At 41.2% G+C, this 13834-nt stretch overlaps 1 protein-coding gene across 1 annotated transcript in view; it reads left to right on the top strand.

Moving 5' to 3' along the window:
* The window catches only part of Mamdc2 (MAM domain containing 2), a 149334-nt gene extending 137669 nt beyond the window's left edge, over positions 1-11665 (top strand). The window contains exons 12-13 of the mRNA XM_051146935.1: positions 5140-5399; positions 10839-11665. Coding sequence (XP_051002892.1) covers positions 5140-5399; positions 10839-10946 — 368 coding nt within the window. The 3' untranslated portion in view covers positions 10947-11665. The remainder of the gene's footprint in view (positions 1-5139; positions 5400-10838) is intronic.
* Positions 11666-13834: the final 2169 nt, after the last annotated feature.

The following is a 13834-nucleotide window of genomic DNA, read 5'->3' as shown; positions in this document are numbered from 1 at the left end:
CCATCATTCTTTTAGGATGCTCTTTGGTGTTTGTTCTGGAAATTAAATTATCTTCCAACATACTAATAACTCAAAGTAGGAGGCTTCTTTATTTCAAAAAACATATCAAAGAATAATTTATTTGTGGAAATGTGCCGTTAAGAGAAAATGAAAACTATGTATTTGAAATGTTGTTTGGGTTTGGTTTCTTTATTTCCTTTGTTCTGTTTGTTGAGTCGAGGTCTTAGTAGCCAGGTGGCCTCAAACTTCTGATCTGGCAAGAGCATGTGCATGTTGTGTGTGCATGTGCACCTGCATGTGTGTGTGTGTGTGTGTGTGTGTGTGTGTGTCTGATTGAAGAAGAGCTTACGTCAAGTCCTTGTCTTTTAGGATTTGGGTATCTGACACCAGGTATGTAACCTAGCTGCTCCAGTGCTCTACGCTGTCTAAGAAATGAACTCCAGACCTAATAAAATCTCCAGCATGTTGCAGTCTTTCCACAGCTAAGCTTCCCATGAGAGTGTCTGATACTCTGTGTCTGATTCCACTTTGTCAGAGAAAGCACCTGTAAAAAGTCTTTTAAAGATGTGGTAAAAAAAAAAAAAAAAAAAAAACGTTTGAAAATGCAAAGTGAAACCCATTGCTCTGAATTCTAACCTAAAATTTTAATTAATTTAAAACTGCTAAAATGCTGGACATCTTGTGGAGCTGACTGGACTGACCTGACCACCCCCCCCCCAGTAGCTCACCCTCATTTCTGCCAAAAGTCCTTTAAAAAGGCCCTAGACTAGCAGCCTGATGGCACCTGTCACCTGGTCCCCTCCTGCTATACAGGAGCTCTGTGTGCTTTCTCCCTTCCCCTACTCTTAAGCTCTGACCTGTGGCTTTATAATAAACTTCTCCCTAAGAATCAAAACAGTGGTAAAGGATACATTGTAAATGTTTGGATTGATGACGATAAACACATGACATCGATGTGCAGCCACCATCCCCATCCTGCTCCAGAAATTTGTCACCTTCTTAAACAGAAACTACCGACTAAAGATTAACTTCTCATTTGTGTTGGGCTTTTTAACATCGCTAAAATAAATGGGGATACAACAAACTCAAAAGTCATGAAAGGAACAGGCAGGGAGTCAGGGGTGGGAAGGAGGTATTAACAGATAGAAAAGAGATAACGTGGGAGTAACCAGATTACACTGTGTGTGGATAAAATGTCAAAGAACTAACCTAGTAACAACAAATAGAGCAATGTTAGAGGGACACTTTTTAACAGTTGTTTTACCCAAAGCTTTGATGATTCCCCTGATTTTAAGGAGTGCTCTTCCAGCAAGTAAAAACAGCTCACTTCCACAGGCCTCATGACACAGCCTGCCCAAGCCCCTTCCCAACCCTGTAGAAGAGAGCTACTGTCTCCCAGCTAAAGAGTGTGGGGATGCTTCTCTGGGCATCACAGTTGCCTCACAAACAACAGATGGGGCCTTGAGCAACCAGTAAATTCATGGGACTCCTGCATCCTGGATGTCAGACAGTAGCCGACAGAAAGAAAGAACTTTCTTCCCCATCCTCACCTGCTAACAATCCTTTCCATGGTCTGGATCCCTCATGTGCAGGAACCTGTGAGCTAGCCTTCTGCATACTTCTGTGACTTTCTGTTCTACCACAAGATTTTGTTGCTGAGACAGATAGAGCTTGAAGCTGTTATGTGGTTTCTCTGCTTTCCAAACCTGTATGACGCAGCCTGGCCTCTGTGAAGTTCTCTGGTGGTTTCGGGAAAAGAAAGTAGCTGTGCAAGTCACGAAGGGAGAAGTAGCTGGGCAGCGGTGGTGGTGCACACCTTTATTTAATCTTAGCATTCAGAAGGCCAGCCTGGTCTACAGAGTGAGTTTCGGGGACAGCTAGGGCTACACAGAGAAATCCTGTCTTGAAAACAAAAACAGAAACAAACAAACAAAAAAAGTACTTGTAATCAAGAGAAATAATTGGTGCATACATGGGAGTTCTGATGAGTTGACAAAGTTGTTAAAATTTTATTTTTAGGAAATAAACATTGGTGCTTGAAATTGGTATTTCCATACACATGTGTCCTTGGTACAGATCATACCCTGAAGTGATTTGCAAAAGGCTAAAAATACTGAAGAGAGGTAGGTAGAAGTTAGTGTCCTAGAAAATCATTCCCCTTCCTGACACGCCCTCTCTTCCACAAAAAAGCAGTTACATGGGTCAGGCAGCATGGTTTCCTTTCATATTCCAAAGCACTAAGCACAGAGCTCTCTGGAACCGGTAGTCTTAGCTAATAGCTTTCACCTGACACCCAAGACTCAGCAACACAGGAGAGGAAAGAAGAACAGGCTGCAGAAGTTGCATCTACAGGAGTGTGTGATCCAAAGCAAGGGAGCCGAGGGTGTAGGAGGCTGCAGAGGCTGCCCTGGTTTAATTAGATCCTGTGCCAGGAAGAGTCTGGCACAGAGTAATGCTTTCTCTTTCAGTGATGAAGAAACTAGTGTCTTGTACCCATGGAGGAAAGGACTTGAACCAATATTCGGGAGAGCCTGAGAGTTTGTTCATCTTCCAGGACCTCAGAATAACCATGGCCAAGAATTAGCATCACCAAGTGAAAGACGATCCCAGGCCATCTGTCACTCATGATGAGTTTATCTCTCAGCCTCCCCTTTTCTTTGCACTTGCACAGGGAAAATGCTTTTCAAGGATATGCCTTTCCTACTAGAACCTCATGTATAGCAAAGGTCTTTTACATTTCAAGTGGCCTTTGGAGAAGTCCAAAGCAATGCCCACATTTTTTTCATTGTGGCTTTTTGTTTTTTTTTCTTTTCCCCTTAAAAGTTATTTCTTGAGTATTTTTTTTTTTCTTGCTATACAGCTCAGACTGGCATCAAACTCACAATCGTCCAGTCTCAGTCTTACTACCATACACGCCTAACTCCGAATGCTTTTTAATTCAGCATGCCCTTTAGTACCATTGCTGTCTACTGTGCCACGAATTTGCACACAGGAGGCACAAAACTCCTTAATACATGGTCTGATGACATCTCATAGCCATTTCATGCCGCCAGAGAGTTGGACTCACAGGCATGCACCACTGCTTTGAGCGTGTTCATTTCAAAAACTATCTCAGATGATCTGGAACTTGAGAACACTCACTTTAGTAAGACTTTGATTTTTATCACATCTTGGGTTTGTAGTAGCTTTGCCTTAGAGCATCCAAGTTAAATGCCTATCTCAGTACGAAGAACCGCATTCTTTTCTGTGAGCTTGGTGGATCCACCTGTTTGTGGCTTTAGTGCTATAAAAGAAAATATATTCTTTATCCATCCACTCACAAATATTTCTGAGCATCTTCCATGCCTGTAGCACTGCTCTGAGAACTGGGGATATGGTACTGTAACTAAACAATGAAAATCTACAGATGAGGGAAACACAGATTAGACAGGAGAAAACTAGGTGACCCATCAAAAGGCAATTAGATGCTACAAAAGCATACTAAATTAATAGACAAGGGATATGGAGTGCTGAGGGAGCAATGTGAGGGGGAGATGGCAACTTGAAATAATGAGGTAGGAATAGGTACGGTAGAAAAGGTAGTGTCTAAGCAGACACTTAAGGGGGGAAGGGTGAAACCCGAGAATATCTCCAGAAGAGCCAGGGTTAGCATATGCAAAGGCCTGAGGTGGCACCCAGGAATAGTAGTGCCCACTTAATGAGAGACAAAGCGTAAGAGAGGTAACTGATGGGAGGCAGGTTGTTCAGGGCACTGAAGCAGTCCTGAAGCCACCAGCCTTGACTCTGAGCTGAACTAATGGAGGCTTTAAACAACAGCATCGTACCATTTAGCTTTTCGGGTTTAGGAAGATGCCCAGTAGGCAAAAGCACTTGTGAAATCATGAGGACCGGAGTTTGGATCCACAGAGCCCATGGATGCAGTAGCATAAACATCTTTAATCCCAATTCTGCTTTGGGGAGATGAGAGGCAGAGACAGAAAGATCCCCAGAAACTCGTAGGCCTCATAAGCTGACACACACTGCAGAAAAACAGCAAATAAACCCTGTCTCAGACAAGATAGGAAGCAGGGACCAACACCTGAGGTTGTTCTCTGACCTTCACACATGCACAGTGGCAGACACATGCTCACACAGATATAGCTGTGTGTGAACACACACATACACACACATACTAAGCATTGAGAATAATGACTACTACAAAAACTGCTAAAGTGGACTATAGGGGATAAGGGAGGGGCAAGCACAGGACCTAAGATTCTGTCATGTTAGTCCAAGAGGACATGACTGGACCAGGACACTAGCAATAGAGAGTGTGGAGCAGGGCTCTGAATTTCTCTTGAAGGTAGAGCCACCAGGAGTTGCTGACAGCTTGGATGAGGAGAGAGAGAGAGGGAGAGAGCTGAGGGAGAAGGCTGTATGGCTCACAAGTTTGGGGCCTGAGCAACTGGAAGAGCTGGGATAGATTGGGGAGGGGGCAATGCTTTAGTTCTGTTGGGCTGCTGTGACAAATAATCATGGGCCGGACAGATCATAAACAACATATACTTGTTTCTCAAAGCTGTGGAAGCTGGAAAGTCTGAGATCAAGGTTCCAGCAGATGTGGTGTCTGGGAGGCCCTTCTTCAAATGTGGCCACCTGTTGAAGCTCCCCTCCCATGACGTAAGAGATGAGTTAGTTTCAGAGAGTCCTTGATGAAGATGTTGATCTCATTGTGTATGTGTGGAGTGGGGGCAGGTCACTGCTCTCATATGTAATTAACTCCCTATCTCTTCTTTTAATACGGATATCCTAAGCATTAGGGTTTCAATGTATAAAACTGGAGGGAGTACAGAAACATTTGGAATATTATCTGTGAAGTAATGAGATAATTCCAAATGTGATAATCATACCCGCAACATAATACTGGTGCATTAATCACCTTCTATTAAACTGAATTATGAACCATTAAATGAAAAGGTCACTTTGGGTCGAATCTTTACAGCATGTCTATTTTTCTTGGATCATACATACTCTCCATGATTGTAAAAGCTTCTTCTCAGTACTACAGCCAAAGCGTCTATGTTTCCAGGAATACTACAAAAAAATGGGTATGTGATGTGGTCTTTTTTTAAACCATGCCTGCTTTACATTCCTCTCAAGGTTACTACATGTATATCGAGGCCTCCCACATGGTGTATGGACAGAAAGCCCACCTCTGGTCCCAGCCTCTGAGAGGTATCCTCGGGAAACACTGCTTGACTTTTTTCTACCACATGTATGGAGCAGGAACTGGCCTGCTGAGTGTTTATTTGAAAAGAGAAGATGACAGTAAGGAATCCCTGCTGTGGAGAAGAAGAGGGGAGCAAAGTGTCTCCTGGCTTCGGGCACTAGTTGAATACAGCTGCAGGAGGCAACACCAGGTAAGCCAGAAGGGACGGGAGCATGGGGAAACACACACTGAAGTGCCTGGTGCTCTCCTGTTTCTTGCTACAAAAGAGAATATTTTGTCCTTTTTTCAGAGTCAGAGATAAAGGCAGGATTAGTCGAAGAGTAAACATATTATCCTGTTATTGATTAACTCTAGGCAGTGAATGGAAAATTAGACAGGGACGTAAAGCTTTGGACATTCATGCATAAAGTGATTGGTTTTTTTATAATTCAAGGATGACTGGGTACCTACTTTGTCTTGATGTGTTGTGAATATCAAGTATATTTCTTCCAAAAGGAAGTCTCCTTTCTTCTAAATGCACTACTGCTGTTATTACCCATGATCACTTGGATGTAAGGGCTTTTGTTCTAAGCCTCTACTTAAGAGTGTATATAGCCTATGGTAAGTTCTTCAAGACTCTGTATGCATTACTGTATTGTTGTAGAAGAAACTGGGGGTCCTGATCCCAAGTCCATGGTCATCTGCACCCTAGACATCCAACTCCCCATGTGTTATAGAAACCCCTTGTCGTAGATGAACTCAATCGTTGCAGTAGGTGGGGATAAGCAACTATTCTAGCCTAGAAAGCCGAAGCTGCCTTCTGACTGCCACAAACTTCACATGGCCACCAAAGCCGAAGCTCTGGGGAGGCAACTTTCAGACTCCCAACTGCTCTTGAAAGCACTCTGTAGAATTCTGGTGTAAGCATGCTCTGCAGGCTCCAGAAGCCTTGCTTCTGGGTGGTAAACCTCCTGGGCCCACTCAGCTTTAACCACTGGCTGGCTGGCTGCTCTAAGCTCAAATCTTCCTGGGAAAAGGTATCCAAAATGTGAACATTTTTTTTTTCACCACTCTCCAAAGAAAACTGATTTTCTAATGACCTAAACTGAAGATATCACAACTCAAGTGGCTAGATACAGTGCCACTCTCAAGCTGCTACGCTGATGAGCAATAAATGACAGGAAGAAGATGCTCTACTGCCTAGGACCGGTCCATCAGCTACGCGCAAACAACTGTTTGGGGATCTATTAGAGAGTGGCAGATTGCTCCGTGAAGGTTTTTATGACTGTTACAGAAGGTACATGGGCCAGATGAAAACTTACTAATGTAATTAGTCGATCATCATTCAGGGATGGCAGCCCAATCTTGCTAGGCTACAAGGAAGTCAGATTCTCTATCAAAGGGATCTCAAGGTATGGTCCAGGTACCAGCATCATCATAAATACCTAAAATATAACTTCACCCAAAATATTAATTCCCAGTCTCCTCCTCAGAATACTAAACTAGAAACTCTGGAAAGCTTTGGAGCCCCAGAAATATATCTTTAATAAGCCCTCCAAGTAGTTCTGATGCAAGCTAAAAACAGAAGCTCTCCAGACTTAAATGAATCTGAATCTTTGAGGATGGTATCCAAACATTGACACCCCCTACCCACATTCTGCAGTGCAAAAGAGCAAATCCATTACCTCATGCATGTCAGGCAAGTGTTCCATCACTGAGCTATACTCCTAGGCCAGCACTGATATATAGATAGACATAGACAGACAGACAGATAGATATCATATGATATATATACACACACTCTTAAATGACACTAATACACAAATGCCCTAAAAATTGTGTTCTGGGGATCAACACACAGGCCCTTGCATAAAATATACTATGTATATGTGTAGCTGTGTAGGTGGTCTTATAAACTGTTATTTGTTTTTGTTTTGAGAGGTCTGTCTGGTTATGTAGCTCAAGTTGATCTCAAATTCAGAATTCTCCTTCCTTAAGCTCCCATTGCTGAGATTCTAGGCATGCACCAGCACACACAGATTGAAGTACTTTTAAACATAGATTAGCAAAGCATCTGCAGCGCCATTTTGGAATGTTGCAGCTCAAAAGTGCAAAATAGCTACAGAGATTTTCAGTTCACAATCTAGAAGGAAGCCTCTGGCTGATAATAGACAGGTAATCAATTTCTTTATTTGCACTTAGTGCTCACCTCAGGAATCCCAAATGACTTTAGGGGGACTAGGCTGCATAATAAATGTCAACTGCCTAATAAAATACAGACATATTCATACATATAGCCTGGCCCTCTGTTACACAGTGGGTGCTGACAGTGCTAAGAGCTGTACATAAGTTGTTCCAATTAATGTCATAGCTCCATTTTATAGACAGAGAAAAGCAAATGGCTAGGAGGGAACTCACATCCAGATCTGCCTAGTGCTAAAGTCTGTTTCCATAATCACGGTTCTATACCGCTCCTTGCCCCGCAGAACTTCCAAACTGTCCTCATTTCCTTAAGGTCACAAGCACCAAGTGGCCTTGGACAAACATTATCTTCTCTGGATTGTTTCTACATCTTCAAAATAGGTAAATAATTCCTGTCATATGATACCAACAGAGTAAAAGTAGGCCTCAAATGTTATTGTGTGTGAAAGTGTTTTATAAACTTCATTGTACCAAATTATTTTTAAACATGTTTCACTGCTTTTAGAAACTACATTTTCCTTCTAGATCCCCCTGGTCTCTAATTCCCATCACCACAGCAGAACTGATATTCCCAATAGCTGTGTCGCGCATGCAGGTTGAGTTCTTGTAGTTTAATATAAAATATCTCACTTTAGTAACTATTTATTGACTACAGGCGTGTAATATATGCTAAATTTCTGAAATAAATATAACACATGAAGTTCTTCTTTTTGGAGTTTATATTCTTGTGAGAGAGTGATTAAAAAAAAAAAAAAGACTAGACAATAAGCTGGGGACTGGAGAGAACACTTGCTGCTCCCAGAGAACCTGAGTTTCCTTCCAGCACTTCTGCTGGGTGGGTCACAACGTCCTGAAACTCCAATTCCAAGAGTCTGACACCCTCTTCTAGCTTCCATGGGCATCCGACCCACGGGCCACAGACACATACGCATAAGTGAAAAGCTTTTTAGCCATAAGCCAAAAATAGATAATATCAGTGCCAATAAAAAGAAGTCAATTTGAGTTCACAGAAACAGCTGAATAAAGGATGGTTGAGCTGGATGTGGCAACGAAAGTGATGAAAATGGTCAGTCGTTGGTCAAAGCCTAGAACACTTCATGTCGACAAAAGGAATGAGCTTTGAGAGCTATTGCACAACAGCATGACTGCAGTCAATAATAACATATTACATATTTAAAAACGACTAGGCAAGTAAATTTTAAATGTCTCATCACTAGAAAATGATAAAGCAGGAATAATCTGCTTGATTTAATCTTTGTGTATTATTAACATATATTGAAATGTCATGTTGAACCTTATAAAGATATGAAAGTGTGGTTTTGCCTATTAAAAATAATCTTAATTGGAGAGGGAGAAGAGAGATGAAGATGATCAGATGATAAAGCCAAAGGAGTATTAGGATAGTTTTTGTAAAACTTTATAGGAAATGGTAAAAGTTTTGAAATTCTTCCAAAAGCAGTAAGAATCCTTCAGATAGTTTTAAGGTAATGATCCAGGTGTGTTGACACGGACCTGTAATCCTCACACTCAGGGAGGGAGAGGCAGGTGGATCTCTGTGAATTCCAGGCCAGCCTGGTTCACAAAGCAAGTCCAGGACAGCATGGACTGCACAGAAAAAACCCTGTCTCAAAAGTAAAACAAACAAACAAAAAAGAATTCCCATGATGTGTAATCAGCAATCTGGGGAGCCAGGAAAGCTGTAGCTCAGCTTAGTCTATATCTGAAAATGGGAAATAATGGTCCAACCCTCAGGAAGACCTGAAGCCTCGGCTGAGATAACAAGTCTTGGAGACCAAAAGCCTGAGAGCCTGTCCTTCCGATGCCCAGCAGCTGGAAGGGATAGGTGGCCAGTTCTAAAAGAAGGAGGACTCTCTCTTCCTCAGCCTCCACTCACTGTGAACAAAGGCCACTCATCCTGTCCTGGGCCACCATTCCAAAGGCCAATCTCCTCCAGAAAGTCCTCCACAGACATGGCCAGAAATAATGCCTTATAACCACTTTGATGCCCCTTAGCTCAGGAAAGTCCATGCTTTAAATGGATCATTATGTGTTTTGTTGTTAGAAAGTTTTCTTGACCTTATTTTGCTATGTGTCTGTCATTAAGTTCACTAAATTCAAAATAATTACATAAACTTATTATTTGATTTATATCCTTAATTTTTGGGTAGCTTTAATAATTTAATAAAAAATTAGCATAGGGGCCTTTTTAATTTTTTTAATTGAAAATAAACTGATCTAATGACACTGGTAGAACAAGCATGTCTTCTGGACAGTTGTTATTAGCCATAAAACTCTCTGGAGGATTCCATCATTTATTAACCATTATTGCAACATCTTTGGTGCTGGTCATCTTTTTTCTAGATTAAGAATATTTGGTTAGCCAAAGACAATACAGGCGGTAAACTTTAAATCCCTACCCAGATCTAGCCAATGGTCAGAACATTCTCCACAGTTGAGTGGAGAGTGGGATATGACTTTCTCACGTACTCTGGTGCCTCCCATTTGACCATGTCCCCTGGAGGGGGAGACCTGGTGGCACTCAGAGGAAGGACAGCAGGTTACCAAGAAGAGACTTGATACCCTATGAGCATATACAGGGGGAGGTAATCTCCCTCAGGAACAGTCATAGGGGAAGGGAATAAGGGGAAAATGCGAGGGAGGGAAGAATGGGAGGATACAAGGGATGGGATAACCATTGAGATGTAACAAGAATAAATTAATAAAAAAAAAGAATATTTGGTTAGTTGTTTTCTTCAAAGACTCTAAACTCATGAAACAGAGCAGCCTCTCCCTGTCTCACTGGGTTGTGCCTTTGATGTCATGGTATTTAACATAAGGGAATCACTATCTTTTGGTCAATTTAATTATTTTACACAGTATTATTAAGCTTTTCCACCTAATGTTAGTACCAAAAGTAGAGTCAGCAAGAGATTAAAAGAACTAAAGAGTCCAGCCTAAGGATGCTGGGAAATGCTAAGTGTAGAGTGTTCTATGCAGTGTGGGGTTGTCAAGTCACCAGAAAGCTCTCCTGCTTGAGTGTCTCTAAGGAAATCGCCTGAAGATGCCAGAAGAGTCATCAGGGCATCACACTTCACTGTGGAATACTTACATTCTAAATAATCTAATTTAAATTTGTGATTTTATTTTAGTTATTGTCTGGTTTTATTTTATTTTAGAAACTTGGTTTCACTGGCTAGCCTTAAATGTGCAATGTAAACCAAACTGCCCTAGAACTCACTAAGCAGTCTACACTGCTTTGAATTTACAGCACCTCTTTCACCTTAGCCTGTTGATTGCTGGGATCCTAAGGGCCAGGCTTGAATTTGTAATTCTTTATTCCTTTCCTAAAGTTATCAACATGTCTAGACTAACAAAGCCTAGATCTTCCCTGACCAGCACAGTCTTATCATCTTGACTAGTTCTAAATTCAAACTTGATCCTTTTTCAGATAATTTTTGAAGCCATTCGGGGAGTGTCAATTAGAAGTGATATTGCCATTGATGATGTTAAATTTCAAGCAGGACCATGTGCAGGTAATATTTCCCCAATTACATAAGCTTGATTGGAAAGGGGATCTTATAATAGTCTCAAAGTATAAGAACTCAAAATTATCTTTTCTATAGAGTAAATAATTATTGTCTGACTTTTCTGACAGAAATGGAAGATTCAACTCAACAATCATCAGGATATTCTGAAGACTTAAATGAAATTGAGTATTAATAAATTATGTAAGTTGGATTAAGAAGATAAAAGCTGTACCTCTCCTCCATCAAAGTGAAAACAGAAGAAATGAATACTGGACATTCTTATCTGTTGCATAAGTTGAAATGACTTCAGAACACCCTCTCTCATTACTTTTGAAAACTATATATAGATATATATTGACTCAGGGCTTTCTTCTTTTTTCCCCTGCACATTTGACAACTGTTACTAGAAGTACAGGCTACTGGTTTTACATAGACCATTTTGTTTTAAATACAAATGTACTATGTTGTAGTCATTTCAAAGTTCACATATAAAGGGCACAGTCAAAATGAATGTGCTTACTTAAGTCTGCATTCAGTGAATGTATTGGGAGATGAGGTCTTGTTGGTTTTTCTTTTGAGCTTTAAGTATGATTTTTTTCTTAAATAATACAAGGTATCAGTAATATTTGCAAAATGAATGCAGTTTTATGGTAACAAGTTATTCTAGAAATAAAGTCTCATTTGTGTATTGTATTCACACACACACACACACACACACACACACACACACACACACACACACACACACCACACACACACCACACACACACCAAACTATAAATTGTTACTATTTCACCATACATATGAGAAAGGAGCTCTTATGGAGCCCCAGGGTAAATGCATACCAATTAATATTGCACTACACAGCAATGCTACTTTCTTTGTTCTCCCTTTGAACTACCTTGGACAGTCACTAGGAGCACCTGGACAGAAATGCACTTTTTCAATAAGGCATGCTTGAAACTTTTATGTACACACACCTAACAATTTTTATAAACTTGTTAAACAATTTCACTGATTTTTATAAGAAATGTTTTTGGTGAAATTTTGAGTAGTATGAATTCAACCACATTTGATAAACTATGGTTTTCTAATGACTTATTTAGAGAATTGTACATATGTGTGCAATTGTGTGACCAAGCAGCTGTCTAAAACGTCAAAATTACCTAATAAAAGATAATTTGAAAATCTTTTCATTAGCAATTAACTCAGTTCTACATTATTTGTTTTTATCATTATATATTCATTTTCTAATTGCAAATTTTAATTTGAACCTCTATTATGCAATAATTAAATGCTTAAGTCACCTTATTAGTGACAGTAATACTATCTATATTCATATAACAATTAATATTTAAATATTATTTTATTTCCCACAAGCAATCTCAGTTTTCCTAGAATTTATCTTTAGAACTAAACTATAAAGACACAAATTCTTTTCTTTCAGCTTTTAAAATTAAACGTATTTAGGAGGGCACATGCATGCCATAGCGTGTTGCTCCTCCTCCTGAGGGTCCTGCCTGTGGGTGAGGGCAGGAGGCTCAGGCTAAAGAGGTGAGCAGCACAGCGTCACCACACAGACACAGAGAGTCAGGTGAATACAAAGCAAGGGAAGGCAGCTTCAGACTCCTTTATTCAAGAACAGACTGCAGGTTATGTGGCTTTAGCCTACCAATCAGGTTCCTCCATGCTGTCTCCTAGCTTGCAAATTTGCAAACTATCTAAAGTGCTTTCTGCCCAACTACTTCAGTCAGGTCCTCGGAAGCTGCCCCAGGCTGTGAGCCCTAAAGGCCCCTCTCCAAGAACACCCACATATCCTCTTTTTTGTTTTATCTCTTGAGACCTTGGGAGACAGGATCCTTTGCCGCACCATTGTTGGCCCCAAGCCTCAGGGCTGACCTCTAACAATGGTGTCTGCCTTAGGCGAACCTATCTGTCTTCTTGGTGAGTACCCCCAAGGGTCGCTCTGCCACATAGGAGGTTTTTCAAGGGCAGGCCTTTATTAGTCAGACCCATAGGGATGGTGGTTGGATAGTTGGCTTGACTAGAGAGAAGGTGGCTTGGGGGAACCAAATAATGGGTGGGAAAGGGTGGAGGGGATGTCATATGAAACATCCCAAAGTTGGTGCTGCAACTGTTTGTATGTATGTAGTCCTGTTGTCACCCACCTTTGTGATTCCTACAGGGGGGACATTCCCCTCCTTCAGGACAAGCTCATCACAGCTATCTGTCACTGGGTGTACATTGCAAACCGAAATTCAGATGGACATTTGTAAAGCCTCTGGAAAGACACAAACAAACCCTATGCCCTGGGTAAGGAGAGGATGTGGTCCCTGCTAGGGGTCCCAGTAAGAGGGTCCATCCAGTGGACCACGAAAGGGGGGGTCATGAAGGGATGGGACCTCCAATGTTGGTATGTAGGAGAGGCCCTGGCTGCATCAAAGGTGAGGAAGTTGGTTGTAAAAAGTACCTCTATCAGTGTCAAACAGGAGTCCCAGGGCATCATAACAGATCTTTATTTGAAGGTCAATTCATTGAGGATTCTATTAGCTCTCTCCATTACAGCTTTACCCTGTGGAATGTAGGGGATGCCGGTGGAGTGTTTAGTCCCCCAAGAATCCATGAATGAATTGAATTGAGGTAAGCCAGGCCGTTGTCTGTCTTAATCTCCCATAGCACTCCTATAACCAACATGATGGCTTTAGTGGCCTTAATGGCATGGGGTGTTCTTTCCCCTGAAAGAGCCTGTGCACAGACAAATTTGGAATATGTGTCAATGATAACATGGACATATTTAAGGTTACCAAAGCTCGGGATGTGGGTAACATCTATTTGTTGAACAGAGTTGAGCATGAGTCCCCTAGGATTAACATCCTGTGATTGAAGAGGGCCCAATGGCACCAGAGGCTCAGAAGTT

This window comes from Acomys russatus, chromosome 5, assembly GCF_903995435.1.
Source record: "Acomys russatus chromosome 5, mAcoRus1.1, whole genome shotgun sequence".
NCBI classification, from domain to species: domain Eukaryota; kingdom Metazoa; phylum Chordata; class Mammalia; order Rodentia; family Muridae; genus Acomys; species Acomys russatus.
This window is presented reverse-complemented; position numbering and strand designations above follow the sequence as displayed.